The 15,964-nt window shown below is 38.6% G+C and overlaps 1 protein-coding gene across 2 annotated transcripts in view; it reads left to right on the top strand.

Moving 5' to 3' along the window:
- The window catches only part of LOC120774198 (dorsal-ventral patterning protein Sog), a 77,634-nt gene extending 69,546 nt beyond the window's left edge, over positions 1–8,088 (top strand). For both annotated transcript variants that reach the window (XM_040103639.1, XM_040103638.1), the window contains exons 5-7: positions 2,972–3,037; positions 3,114–5,401; positions 5,471–8,088. In XM_040103639.1, coding sequence (XP_039959573.1) covers positions 2,972–3,037; positions 3,114–5,401; positions 5,471–5,761 — 2,645 coding nt within the window. In that variant the 3' untranslated portion in view covers positions 5,762–8,088. The remainder of the gene's footprint in view (positions 1–2,971; positions 3,038–3,113; positions 5,402–5,470) is intronic.
- Positions 8,089–15,964: the final 7,876 nt, after the last annotated feature.

Here is a 15,964-nt window from a genome sequence, read left to right as displayed (position 1 = left end):
ACTGCTGTTGTGGCGGTAGCGCCATCCACACTACACAAATAAGCAACACCTTCCATAATCAACCGCACCAGTGTGCTGCAATACCCAGCGCCGAAAGTACGTTTGTCGTTCTGCCTGTCCGTGTGCCGCTGTCCACCGTCCGCCTGTCAAATTCAGAAGAAAAAGGTATTAAGATCAAATGATAAGATCAGAGTTGTTGCGGAGCAGAGTGCTGTTAACTGCGGCCGGTGGAGCTACAAAGCCAGCGCAACAATAAAAATAAAAACAGGAACACGCATCAGACCATCAACACCGACGAGCGCAGCAAGACCCGAAAAATGTGAATCAAAAAAAGATTGCAGCCCAATGTAAGATGTATGCCTACCAATAAAGGGATATAACAGGCAGTACTGCGCCATGCAAAACAAAAACAACACAAAAAAAATAAAGTTAAAGATTTAAGAATGGAGAATGGAGAACGAGTAACGAAGAATAAAGTGTAGGATCAAACAAAAACTCAATGGGTATTCCTTCCTGTTCAACGTTCAACACGTTCAATAAAATGCTATACAAGGTGTCAGATTTGTCGCCCTTCATTACCACTGTCGACTACAAAACCTACAAACAACAACACATCGTATAGTTATAACAATGCACTGAACGACCATCGGCAGCAGATCCGCTTAAAATAAGAAAAGCAAAAAAAGTAAAAAAAGGCCGACGAAAAAATTCCTCAGAATCGACAATTTAAACGCAGGTAACATAGGGAGGGACAGAGTCATTGCCGGGGACAGCACAGCCGATAAGCGACATGCACATAGCTGGAGCCACCGACAAGGTTGCTGGTGCGGCTATCCAATCACGGCTGTCGCTTGCGGGTCGCAAGGCTGCACGCTTAATCAGGCGTTTAAGATCGCGCGCGCCCAGCAACGTCAATGGAATGCATAAAAATTGGTCGTTGGTTAAATTTTTGCGGCGCAAGGCATTTAAACATTCGCAAACGATACATAAGCACTGCTACATATTGACTACTTGAGCATGGGCAACCACGACGGCAGCATAGTATACCGCTTAGCTTTGCCAGTATCTGTGTTGTGACGATGCCGACTAGTTGCTTTTCGGCACCCACTGAAACACCGTTCTCAGCTGAACGCAGCTCAGCTCATTGTCGTATCGACGCGAGCGATCACAAATTACCCGCGTCGAATTCGAATCGTCATATGTCTGATACCTTGCTGTCAAATAAACAACAATAACAATTGCACGCAAAGCACATGAGCAAAATAAACTTTACAAATACACCAAGCTATGCGAGGGTATCGAACAATAAAAGGTGATTGGAGAATGCTCGTTCGTTAACGGCCCGTCGCTAAGTATGGTCCCAGCCTCTATACTCACCGTCAGTCAATCTCTCAACTAGACAGCCAGTCAAACCATTCAGTAGGCTACCGACCTGAAGGACCTCTTGCGCTAAAGGCAACAGCTTTGGTACGCAGTTACCAGCGTGGATATTTTTCGGCGGCGTGATTTGCAATCAGCGATAAGCTCCACAGTGTTCAGCCCTAAACCAATGTACAGACCATTCTCAATGCTATTTTAACTCCTAAGTGTACGGGTACGAGTACGAGTACGGGTGCTAAGTGTGCGGCACGATCAGCTATTTGCCTATCAGTGCAATTCATCCAGCACCGAAACACGTCTCGAGGCGAACGGGCCAACGTCCAGCCGGTGTGGCAGACGCAATGGCAGACAAAGCGACGTGCAAGTAATCGTGTGTATGGAGTTTGGTTAATGCCACAGTTGTTGTTGATATTATTGTTGTAATTTTGGTTATTCTTCGCACAGCAATGCCACGTCATTGAGTCTACGCTGTGCTCATTCAAGTATTTCCCGCTTCGGCTGAAGCTTCGGCGGCGGTTTCCTGCTATTTCATTGCTTTTGGAAGCCGCTGGGCGTCACGTTGCGCACCAAATTACACACAATAACCGCACTAATTTCCTATACTTGTTTACCTGCCGTTACGAGCTATGTGCTTCCTTCCTTGTATTGGATGAGAAATATCGATGATGAGGTCAGCCGGCAAAGAGGAAACAAGACGGCAATTGGAAGAATTTCTATCGTCTGCCTAAATGCTTTCAGCTATTTATGCAGTAGATCTCTTTGTGCATACATACATACATACATGTGTACAAATCCGTGTCGAACATGCAATAAGCAAATAGTTTCTCGCTTTAACAATGGGCCAGTTGGTAACCTTTAATGCCCGCAAATCGCCTTTTGTCCAACAATTTTACCCGCACATATAACGCGAACGTCTGCTTTTGTATATGGTACATAGGTGTCTTCGTTGATCGCTGTGCTATTGTTTATTATCAGCAACGATTTAAAATCTTCTTAACTCGAAGGTTTGAGAGATCTGCTATTTGCGCCTCCCACGTCTCCTCATCTGCAGCAAATGCATGCAACACGATCGCTTTACCCAACTGTTCATCCAATAGTTTCTCTAAATTCCTAGGGCAGCGACTATTTACGGATTGTGCATACGTGGCGGTGTGCGGACACTCACATATGTATGAAGACATACGCAAATCCCTTTCAAAATACCCGCACCCTATCTGTGCGATAAATATTGGGCTTAAGCATCGAACGTGACAAGGGTTTATGATCGCTTTAATTTTCGAAATGATTACAAACAAATACATAGCAAACACTCGTTTACTTACTATTGGCACGCAGGCGCACTACCCACCAGACGCACAATAGCACAATATTCCAAACATTATTTATACGTATTGCCATTCATTCATAAATTATCCTTTTTACTTGGTTTGTGATGCCTTTCGAAGCCGCTTTGCAAATTTTAAGGTTTCCACTTCCATACAATCCCAATTCCATTTAACTGCTGACAGTTTCGTAATTTGTCTAATCTCTTAATACCTGTGGAATTTCGTTTGTTTCATATTCATATTCTTTTCTTCGATTTTCATTGCAGATACGGACGTGTCTTTGGATGTACCTGCCCCGGTAAACATTGAAGAGGAGGAGCGCAACATGAAGCGTAAGTATTTACCCCGCTTTCGACAGCCCAGTCGAGTATTCTTTAACATTCTCGTCAATTCCTTCATTTCCAACAGATTTCGCTGCTCTACTCACCGGCAGAACATCACATTTCTTGAAAGGAGAAGAAATGAAGGCCATGTATGCGACAAGCACCTACAATCCACAAAATATTGTTGCCACTGGTCGCTTCTTGTTCCACAAAAAGAACCTGTATTACTCCTTCTACACCTCGTCGAAAAATAATCGCCCACGAACCATACAATTCGTTAACGACGCCGGCACCATTCTCGAAGAGCATCAACTGCAGGCGCCCCTTTCTGATATGCAGAGCGTGTATCAAAATGCCACTGGTAAGATTTGCGGAGTATGGCGTCGTGTTCCACGTGATTACAAGCGACTCCTGCGTGATGAACGGCTACACGTTGTTTTGCTATGGGGCAGAAAAGATCAGATTGATCTCGCTCTAGGTGGCAAGATCGGGTTGTACACCGCCTTACAGAAGGAAATGTTCAGCTCATTACTGGAACCCGCACCAGGTACGAAAGCAACACTAATGAATGGGGCTGGTGGCACAGCTATTGTCTCCACGACCAGCGGCGCGGCCGCCTCCGTACATTTAACGCTTGTCTTTAATGGTGTCTTTAGCTCCGATGAATATTTGGATTCACCTATTAATGTACGCGTCGAATCACCGGATCGAAAAGAAATCGTTTTGGACGAACTTCAAAAAGTACGTAAACCCTCGGCTGAGATCAATGTCTTGGAAATATCTTCGCCCATATCCATACCGATGTTGCGTTTAATGTCGCGTGGTAAATTGTTGCTCACAATAGAATCGAAGAAAAATCCGCATTTACGCATACAGGGATCCATTATCACACGTACTACCTGCGAGCTCTTCCAGACTTTACTCACCCCACACAATGCAGAATCGAAAACAAAGAGCAGCGGCTTAGCCTGGGTATTTCTAAACACTGATGGCTCTCTTTCATATAACATCGAAACAGATAACATTAGCACAAAGGATAGGCCCGAAATCAATTTGATGGAAGATCTCGGCAAACGGAAAACCATGCTGGAAAACCTTACACCAACATTCAATTTCAACCAAGCTATTGGTACGATCGACAAATTAGGCCCAAAAGCGCTAGAATCATTGTATGAGGGTGACTTAGGAGTCAACATAGCTATTGAGAATGAACCAAGCCTCATACGCGGCCATTTTGTACCCCGCCCCATTGCAGATGCCCGAGATTCCGCTGAACCTATTCTATTGAAACGAGTAGAGAATGCCTCGACTGCACCAACGCATGCCATGGGCATGGCTTGGTTGGCCATCGATAATGAATGTAACTTACACTATGAGATAACTGTAAATGGTTTTCAATCGAATTCACAGGATTTGCAAATATACCTCGAAGAAAAGCCAATTGAAGCTATAGGTGCACCGGTAACACGAAAATTACTAGAGGAATTCTCCGGCTCCTACATGGAGGGTTACGTGCTCGGCATGCCTTCCAACGAACTCGTCAAATTGGAAAACAGTGTATGCTACTTAGAGATACACACAAAGGAAAGTAGTAAGCCACTTTTACGCGGCAAATTGAAATCTACAAAAGTGCCATCCCATTGTTTTCCCATTCATACGGATAACAATGTGCCGAATGTACCTGGTGACCATAGTGACAGCAATCTTATTGCGGCAGATGCAAAATGCTTTCATTCAGGTCGGTTTTATGACGAGTCCGAACAATGGCGTAATGCAAATGATATTTGCCAGATGTGCGCCTGCCAACATGGCCAACCCACATGTGAGCCGATCAAATGTCCCGCAATACAATGTAAACCCAACGAAGAGCTTGTTCGACGTGACGGCGAATGTTGTTCCATGTGTCTTCCGCAGAGTGTTGCTACTGAGACGGAAAGCGTTGCCGAGCAAAATATAAGGGGCTGCCGTTTAGGTGACCAATTTCACTTGGCCGGTGCCATTTGGCATCCATTCTTACCACCAAATGGCTTCGACACTTGCACCACCTGTACCTGTGATGCATTGACTTTGGAAGTGCGTTGTCCACGCATGGTCTGTCCACCACTACCCTGCTCTGAGAAGGTCGCCTACCGGCCCGACAAAAAAGCCTGTTGTAAAGTATGCCCTGAAAGCAAATCTTCACGAGGTGACAAAGCCGGTCCTTCCAATCCGAACGTGCTACAAGATCAGGCGTCACATAAGACAATATCAACTGAAGAGATCCTCGGCCAAGGTGGCTGCAAAGTGTTAAATAAGGTTTACGAAAATGGACAGGAGTGGCACCCGATTCTAGCATCACATGGCGAACAAAAATGTATAAAATGCCGATGCAAGGTAAGTGTGCCCTTACCCTACATATTTAAAACAGTTTATTGACAAACAAATCATTCTACTCTCTTAAAGGATTCAAAGGTGAATTGTGATCGCAAACGTTGCTCACGCTCTACCTGCCAGCAGACGCGTATCTCAGCCAAGCGGAAATTCTATGAGAAACCCGGTGCCGGCAGTGCGAATGCAAACGAGCCGGCCATTGACGAGTGCTGCTCGACGCAGTGTCGACGCTCGCGCCGCCACCACCGACGCGCGCATCAGGATCGACCCGGCACCGTCGACGAACGACAGCAACAACAGTCAAAGCGGTTGCAGCAGCTGACAAATTTAAACCGAAGCGGCAGCAACGGTCATAGCAGCTGAGCGCTGCGTTCAAATCGAAACCATTTACAAATACATATATTTATATAATCGCGCGAATAGCATTGTAAAAAGGAAAACAAAATCGCTGTTTTCTTCTGAAGAAAATACAAGTTTTTTGTGACTTTTTTAAACCAGAACTGAAACTGAATAAGACGAAGCGATAAACATATTGGAAAGCAGCACTGAAGCAGAGGATATCCGAGGGAGAACGAAGATTTACCCTCTAGGCGCTTAGCAAAAACATCAAGAATATTTATAATAAAAGAAAAAAAAGAAAGAGTGAAATAATTTATGTATTATAACGATTAAAGCAAAGTTTAACCATCATAATCCAGCAGTAAATATGGAAATGTTAACGCAAATGGAAGTAGAATCAGACGTAGAAAACTAAAGTGTAGTGCGCCAGTTGTAGGAGAAGAAGTAAGACAGTTCAATGATGCAGTAGCGGCTGCCATTACAAAGTACACAATACAAAATACCTTAGGAATACCAGTGCAGTTGCTTTAGGATTCTAGCAAATGTAGGATTTCAGCACAAAAAAATTTCATTCAGAATGTATAGCTTTTCAAAGCGCTCTTCCAAAGACCATAAAAAAATCTGAAAAAAAGCTCTGAATTGCAAGCGAAATTCTCTTGAAGTAGTTTAAGAATGTCGGATGGAATACCGATTGAAGATTTTAAGCACAATGTAGGCTGTAGACTGAGAGTCAGAGATCGGCGGCGGCATAGAGAGAGAAAGACACAGTGCAAGAATGAGAAACACATCCCAAACGTTTCGACTGATTGACTGAATGGCATAGAATAAGTAAAAGAACTTTTAAAAATATAACAAAAAAAAGTTATACATACATACTCGTACATATTTGTTTTTTATATTCATTAAATACTAATAGTAATTACACTGATGCGAAGGCACATTTTATGAAACAAATATTTGTATGCATATGTGTAAGTATTACCGTTTATAGAATGTCTACCAGGCACTGATAGCGCTTTGAAATGTTTGACACTAAAATAAACATTTTAGCATCACACTTTAGTATTTTTCAATGCGCGGGCGCTTGAAATTTCGCCAGCTTGGAAACAATGCAGGAGCAGCTTGGTGGATGCATTTAATAACTGTAATAGGTTTTGCCTAAAATTATACACATATGCATACCTTTGTTTGGATGGATGATTGTGAGTCCAACACATTTGATATAGAAGCTTAATCGCACCAATGCAGGCACACCGCACACAAAAGGCATACAACATTACTTAATATACATATATGCGCACACAAACATACACACCCCCCCCCTCAAACATAAAACACATACATATGTATACTCATTCATTAATATTATTATATTTACTCGTACAACAACTGACCATTTGCGCATTTTCACCACATAACTGTATTAATATTTTATTATTATTATTATTACCATAATTGTACATTATTATTTCTTATTAACTATATTTCTAATTTAAACGAATTCGAGTTTAGTTCTATTATTTTTGTGTATTTTTTTAAGAAAAACAATTAAATTTAGTTATAGTTTTAGTTGTTTTTGCCTTAGCTAATAGTGATTTTATTTTTAGTTCTGTTTAACTCTTTTGTATCATAAACACGATTGCAAGCATACTTAAAAATATATAAAAAATATAAATTCTAAAAACTAAAACTAAAAAATGTGAAAACAGGATAACTGTTTATGCTGATTGAATATTTTCCTTGCTTTCCATTCGGTAAAGTTAGAAGAAAATGTTCATTCAACTCTTGAGAACGTTGTGTCGGATAAACGCTTTCATTTCAAAAGCGCTGTATTCATTCTTAGCAATTATAATACTAAGAAAACCAATAACGCACAAATCAATTTAGCTTTTAAAATTGTATTCAAATGTTTTATATTGATTTGTAAAAGTGCAAAGTTAAAAATAAAAGGTAACAAAATTATCAAAAACAAAATTGATGTTATCGGCTAAAATCGTTTACAAGAAACATCAAAAATCATAAAACGTGCGGATTGTTTAAATTTGTTTGTGCAAACCACTTGCATACATATTTGCCTACATACATATGTACATACAGACATACGTATTAGCACTAAGCTAAATCCAATGTAAGTATGTATTGTAATTATGTATGTACCTTTCTACTATTGTATTATAATTTGAGAACGTTGCACAACTGTTGTGTCAATTATTAACTCTACATATTATTTATTTACAAAATGCCTATACATACTTTACACACTGTAGCATAATGAAATAATTGTATATTTCAGAAACAATTAAAAAAACAATTTAAAAAAATTAAATCAAACAAAATAAGTTATATTATGAAATCGCAAAAATTATGAAATAAAATAAACAAAAAATAACGATGCTAAAAATACACAAATACTGACTTCTTTCTAACTCATTGGGCTAATACTTACTTTCTATCCAGTGCCATACATTAGCATATTGTTCAAACAGGCGTGCCAGTTTACAATCTTTAGACTCATATTATGAGTTATTTTCGATTTTCTACAGTTTTGAGGGAGCGAAGTTTCGTTTTATATTTTGGCGTATCTTCCATGAAGAATAACGTTTTTTTTAGGTTCGCTAGTTTTTCATTAAGGGGTTAAGTGGGTTGAAAATTTCAAAAATCGATTTTTTTTGTTTGTCCTATTAAAATCTATCCTCTAGAATATTGTTCTAAATTTTCAAGTTGATTCGAGTAATAGTTTCGGAGATACAGCTTTGAGAACGTGTGCGCTCGAGACTAACTACGCTAAGTGCGCCGTCTTTAAACGCCGTCTTTAAACGAAACTGTGTTTTTGAAGCCGGTGGACACGATTTCTCGACAAGTCATGGAGCGATTTAGTTCAAATTGTATACACATCTTTAAAATAACATTATCTAGTTACTAAATTAAGGATTTTTGCACTACAACTTATTTTTTACCATAATTGAGATTTTTTATGTATGGTTTTTATATATGTATTAACGGAATAAGTTTAGTTTTTTAATTTTAGATGAACCATTAATAAGTTATGCTGTCCCGGGCGAGAACACTTTTTTATGAGACACACAGGAAGATGAGGCCTCAACGGCTGAATTTTCAACATTTTTATATCAAACCTTCAGGAGGCATTGCTCAAACATGTATCTTTAATACGCCATATTATATTTTTCAAATGTATGATTGCTTATATTAAAAACAAAAATCGTAAAAATACCTTTTTCAGACAATACCTTCAGAGACAAACCCAAGCCCTTAAACTAAACTAGTTTTCAGAAAAGTTGTCAACAAATTTTTATCTAAAAGTTTCAATTATGAATTGTGATAAATAAGCCTAAATTTGATTTTGATTAGCAGCGACGATGAATTCCACCAGAAATAGTTTAGTAATCTGGAAAGAATGAGACAATGTTGGTCAACGAAAAGCCTATCGGTGCACACATGGTATTGATTGGAGATAACTTAGATTGGAATTTGCTGGGAGTTCACTCTGCTTAGGTGTTAAAACACCAAAGTTAGAGTATGTTTCCATTTGCGGATTTTCTGCCGCTAACAATCACACCACTGCCAAGTAATCAGCGGTATTGTCAACAGCTGCATACAATGTTACCCCAATCTACTCTTCATACTCACAATAAAGCATTTGTGCGCTGTATTGACAAGTTTACAGTGTCGCGATTATGAGTGGCTTAGCGCGAGCACCGTTTTACGCTTTGGGCCTTGCGAAAGTGAGGGAGGTTCCCCGTTCGCGTAAACAGCAGCAGCAGCGAGCAAACTTCAAATTCGCGGTAGTGAAGTAGGGGGAGTAGGAGGTGAGTGAACGGCCGCCAAGCTGGTTGCCATCAATTAAGCAAAGCGCTCGGCTACTACGTTCTTCGCCTTGTGCATGTGAGCGCAAGTGTATGTGAGCTTGTGGTCTGAGTCGTACGAGCGTGTAAACAAGGTGTGACAATGTCAATATTTGTGATAATAACTTTTATTTTATGTCATTTAATTTTTTATCTCAATCCTATGGTTCTGTTTGTTTTGCATACATTTATATACATATTTGCATGCATTTTTTATATTTTTGCCGCTGACTTCACTACGTATGATACTCCACTTTTCTGTCTCAGTATCAGTGTCAACGATGCCATTGCCAAAGTGAGATACTCTGAGCAATCAACACTGGTGATCGTGCTTAATGGTAATAACTTTTGCGCGTTGTCATTATTTTCTTCAAGCCGTGTTTAGTTAAATGGCATTTTAAGATAAAAATGTCAATTTATGTGCAAAATTAATTTATTCACTCATTTGCTAGTCCACAAGCCGGCGACTGCAATGAATTTATGAGTGTTGAGAATTCCATGCCACAAATTGTGTTCTAGTAAAATAGTTGCACAGATAAGTGGATGAGTAAAAAAAAATTGCAATTCTCAAGCGACCTTCCATTAAGCAAAGCGTAATTTTTCTGTGTTCTACTTCTATGTTTCTTTACACTTTTCACTTAGAGCTATGTATATTCGAATGAAAGCGAAGCTTAAGTGCTTAATGGAGATTTTAAAATATAACGAGAGATCTGTAGATATATTATTGATTAACAAATTTCTTATCCTGCAAGTCACAAAACTATCCAGTTTTATTTAATATATCAATATAATATATATTTTGACTTACGGAAATGTACATACTCAGTATATGGGAGCTAGGAGAGAATAGTGACAATTTTTCGATTTCAATACCGTTACAGCACATTACGTACTATTGTATGATATAAAGTCAATCAATTCTACGGGAAGGCTGTATACTAAATGAAACGATCATTCGGTTTGTCTGACAGCCATATGCTATAGTGAGCCGATCTGAACAATTTCTTCCGATGTTATATTATTTCTATGAACAATAACTCATACCAAACTTCGTGAAGATATATCGTAAAATGAGGAAGTTTCCCGTGCAAGCATTTGATTCCGATCATTCAGTTTGTATAGCAGCTATATACTATAGTTAACCGATCTATACAATTTCTTTGCAGATTACTTTGTTGCCTTAGAAAATAATCTATTCCAAATTTCGTGAATATGTCTTGTCAAATGCAAAAGTTTTCCATACCACCACTAGATTCCGATCATTCAGTTTGTATAGCAGCTATATGCTATAGTTAACCGATTTATACAATTTCTTCGTATATTACATTATTATCTTAGAAAATAATATCTATCTTTTGAGAAAATACATTGTCAAATGTGGAAGTTTACCATACAAGACAGCTATATGTTATAGCGGTCCGATATCGGCAGTTCCGACAGGTGAGCAGCTTCTTCAAGAGAAAATGACGTTTGCAAAATTCCAAAACGATATCTTAAAAACTGAGAGACTAGTTCGTATATATACAGACGGACAGACGGACAGACGGACATGTCTAAATCGACTCGACTCAACATACTGATCATACCGACGCTTCCGTCTGTTCAGGGTATAATTAAAGCCTACTAGTCAATGTATTCGACAATTTTAGTACTTCAAGAATTTCTACCTTGATTTCGCTCAGTTTAAATATAGGGACCGCAAGACACCGTAATTGAAAAAATCCATGCAATTATTTTGCATACAAATTATCGATGGGTGGTACCTCATTATACTGGCAGGCAATTAATTAGCAACGAATTAAAATGCAAAATGATCAAACTAAAGCACAGTCCAATTAGCAATACCATTAACACTTGTTGTAATTAAATACATACAAACCGTTTTCGCGACGTGTACATAGATATTATTTATTATCATAAATAGTGTACTAATTTCAGTTCATTAAGTCGCTTAAAGTAAGCTAATTCTGAAAAATACTAACAGCGAATCACGATATACTACCAAAAAATAAGGTGACATTGTATTTATTTTGAAATTTCTTTATTTATTCTTCAAAATCAATTTCATCCCCTTCAAAGTAATCCCCTCCCGATGCAATACACCAAACACTGGTTGTAGTCACTTTCCGGGAATCTCCTCTATCGTATAAAAACGGTGTCCCCGGAGCGGTCTTTTCAGCTTGGTGAACAGCCAGAAGTCGCACGGCGCCAGATCAGGTGAATACGGTGGTTGCGGAACGATATGGGTTGAGTTTTTGGCGAAATGATCACGAATTACGAGGGCAGTATGGGATGGTGCATTATCGTGGTGTAAAAACCAAGAATTGTCTTTCCACAATTCCGGCCTTTCTAGGCGGATAGCGTTACGCAAACGACGCATAACGTTCAAATAATATTCCTTGTTGACTGCTTGACCGGTTGGAAGGAATTCATAATGCACAAGACCACGATAATCGAAGAAAACAGTCAACATGACCTGGATTTTTGAGCGACTTTGGCGCGATTTTTTTGGTCTCGGCTCTCTTTTGGCACGATATTCGCTCGATTGTTCGGTTGTTTCGTAGTCGTAAGCATAGATCCAAGTCTCATCGCCATCGATTTCTCCAAATCCTTGGACGGGCAGTTTAAATTCAATTGTCCTTATTTTTTGGGCACAGTAGTAAATGACCGAGTTCTCCTCTTAAGCTCAATAACCATCTGAAAAGTTACTTGTCTGCATATTACCGAATTCACGCCACCTGCTGTGATCAGCGTGGCTTTTCAATACAGTGGGGAGTGAAGATGTTTTATAATACGACTACTGTATATTCTAAAAGAATATACTTCATAAAACAAAAAGGTCAATACATACATAGTATAGCCTATCTACAGAGAGGCATTTACAAATTGTGATAAACTTTTGGATTTGATTTCCGACCACTTTACTATTTAGGATAGTTGAAATATTAGTAAAGTTATGGGACTTAAATTTCTATGTATTTCAGAGAACACACCCCGGCGTATGATGAACGTGCTACCGAAGCAAGTGGCAGAGACGGTTTCACAACCGCCAGCCCTTGCCTACATATTTATTTACGTACAGAATGCAAACGCCGTGCAGCACTCCGCTGCGATTATTTGTAATTTATATGTAAATAAATAAGTGACAACAATTATTAATTGATGTATTAATAGCTATAAACGCTGCTAATAAAAATGATGATGTAAATATGATAAATTGATTAACACCTCTGGCAGGAAAGGAATTTCTATACAAAAACGGTATAAAAGACAAGGCGTTTGTCATGGTGCAGCCCACTTGTCCACACACATGTGAATGTGTGTGTTTTACTCATAGTAATTCTGAATAATATTTAAAAAATTAAATTAACAAACCTAATCGAGAACACAGCCAAGCCGGTCTGGAGAGCTGCGTCAGATTCGCAAATAACAAATGAGATGTAAATAAAAAATGCTAATTGGAACAACAAATGTTCAGCGCACTTACATGTGTATGTGAATGAGTAAGTATGTATGTATGTGCGTTGTTTATTGTGACATAGTGGTAGCATTACAATAGCTTATGTCTTCGAGAAACATTTGCACTCTCGCACAAGCAACATTACACATAACACAGCATTGAATTATTGCAGCGATAAATGCTCAAATATGTTCATATGTTTATGTGCTTACTCGTTCAAATGTTGCATTGCAAAATTTATTTGTGCACAGAAGCATTCCATAAACCCATACACTCGCAATACCTTTACATCGGGCGACTTGTAGTAAAAAACGATAGCGATTTGTCATAGCCGAGCCCCTTTTGCACACAATTAAGTAGTGAAAAACATCGAAACGAACTTAGCTGCTGTGGGCGCGAATTAAGCTATGAACTTTTGAATGAAAAATGCTTGTGTGTAAAAAGATTAAGACGACGGCAGTATCAATGTTAAGATTGCTAAGTAACCATGTATGATCACTAACTAAGTATATGGGAAACACGAAACATATAGAAAACTACCATGATTGGATCGAGCGTGGCAACAAAGCGTCCTGAATCTATCTCAAATTTTCATTTATTTTATTTCTATTCCCGTCAAATCATCTCGTCGGTTGAAGGTATGTTTCAGCTTTCATATTGAAAAGACGGACAGTGAAGAAGGTAGAAGTAAACTTCTAAAACTGTAAGATTTTTAACTTGAACGCATGAACGCGGATTCATCAATGACCAATTAAAACAACAACGACCAAACTCGAAACTTGCTGAGGACAAAGCGCTCACCAGGCATCTTGTGACTCGTGCTAGACGGATCTTGTGACTGTGCTCGAAGTTGGGAAGGGTTCGTTAAGCCCGTGGGCTAAATATAATTTTAGGGGGTCGCTTTCGTATCTTAAAAATTTATAGCCATCTAGGAAAATTTTACACACCGAAGTGTTCGCCTTTTAAATTTAAATTAATTAATTAGATACGTCAATCAAGTGGACTATGGCCTCGTTCGCGAAATTAAAATTTCCGGGAGCGGACGGTATTTTTCTAGCACTTTACCAACAGGCAGAGCAGGTTCTACTGCTACACCTTGTTCGGCTGATGATAGATAGCACAGCACTGGCGTACATACCTGTACCAAGGAGGACCGTGTAGGTCATCTTTATACCTATGATAGGAACGAAAAAATATGCACTAGCAAAATCCTTCAAGCCAATTAGTCTACTTACTTACTAAAAAGTATGGAAAAGATCGTGGATTATGAAAAATGGTCGAAGGCGCTGAAAACTACACCTCTGCATGCGAGCCAACATGCTTAAAGAGGAGGCAGATCAGCTATTACTGTACTGTACAAGTTAACCTCGGAGATACAGAGTTCGCTGGAAGGACTTTTGTCAGCACGTCTCACGGAAGCGTAGCAAGAGGACTGGAGAAAAAAATGTGGCAGCACCGGTGCGCAGATGGATCGAGGCCGCACTGCACACCAGAATAGCTGAAACTACAATAGGGGGTAGTTATAACCTCAGTGGTATTAAATATGTAATCAACCTCCCAAGAGACAAACCCAGGCTACTTGCCGCATTTTACACTGGCTAATTGCCTGTACAGTACTCTGAAGACGCAGTATAAAGGCCCTGGCATCCATGTTTCCAAATAGGAACCACATCGCCTCAATAGTACCTAGAAGTATGTTGGAATTTATCAATATGCTCCGCCTAAGTGAGCCGTTTATCTAATCTTCGATTAAATCTTAATCTCCTTTCATACATATATTGTATCTATGATCATAAAATAAATTATACAACATTTGTTAATTTCTAAAAAAATATTGTTAAAAATTAATGATTGATGTAATACCATACAAAAGTACCGTCAATGTAAATGTCACATCATTCCCACATTAACGCGGTTACGCCTAAAAGTAGGCTACACAGCCAGCAAAAACCATTCAGTGGTAAGAGAAGTATCATAAAGCCAGCACAGGTAAATACTTTTCACAACCAATTCGATGCGAGTTCATATTGGACCTATACTGGTTAGTAAGCTAAGCATATCTATTTGATACGATTACAATTTCAAATCAATTTACCTTTTTACGGACCAAAAAACTCGACAAAGATTAAATTTATATTTTTTATATTATTTAATAATATTCAGCTCACGCAAAGGTGTCCTAATCAAAAGAAATATTCAACTGCGAAAATCCAGAGGCAAAGTTCACGTTTTGACATTGGAAAATTGGTGATCGATTTGAACAAAAATTTCAAAGAATTGCTTAAGTATAAGTATATTTATCAAACTTCTTTAATATTCATTTAATGTTGTATAAGCTCGTTATAATAAAGTTCTTCACAATACTAGCATAATCTTAGATAGAGTAAAAATCAATTTATTTATATAAAAAATATATATGTATCTAATTATAACAATATACAATTGTACATAGAATTGTATATATGTAGGTATACTATATACAAATTTATGTTTTCTCGGTTATCATTTTAGAACGATGTGCGGCATTCATAATGAAGCACCTTGTAATAGTGAGTATTTACATTGTGATATTGGAGTGTAATAATAGTCTCTGTAACTTTAGCTAATTAGAATCATAACATACGTATGTGCGTATAAATATATTACATACATATAACTGAAGTGCATGGCATGGAGTTATACATTTATAAATGTATGCATGTACAACTATATACATATATTCCTTTATAATAAATATTTCATACAATAATTATCAATGCAGAACTAAAACACGATACATACATGTATCTCAGCTGATCGGCGGGAACTCAAACGAATTTCATGAATAAATGGTGATGGAAGAGTTCGGTGTAAACAGCAACGAAAGAGTGCGCAAACGCCAACAAACAGAAAGTATTCTCAGAG

Source organism: Bactrocera tryoni, chromosome 4 (assembly GCF_016617805.1).
Source record: "Bactrocera tryoni isolate S06 chromosome 4, CSIRO_BtryS06_freeze2, whole genome shotgun sequence".
Lineage (NCBI taxonomy): Eukaryota > Metazoa > Arthropoda > Insecta > Diptera > Tephritidae > Bactrocera > Bactrocera tryoni.
The sequence above is the reverse complement of the archived record's forward strand: the minus strand, read 5'-3'. Positions and strand labels throughout refer to the sequence as shown.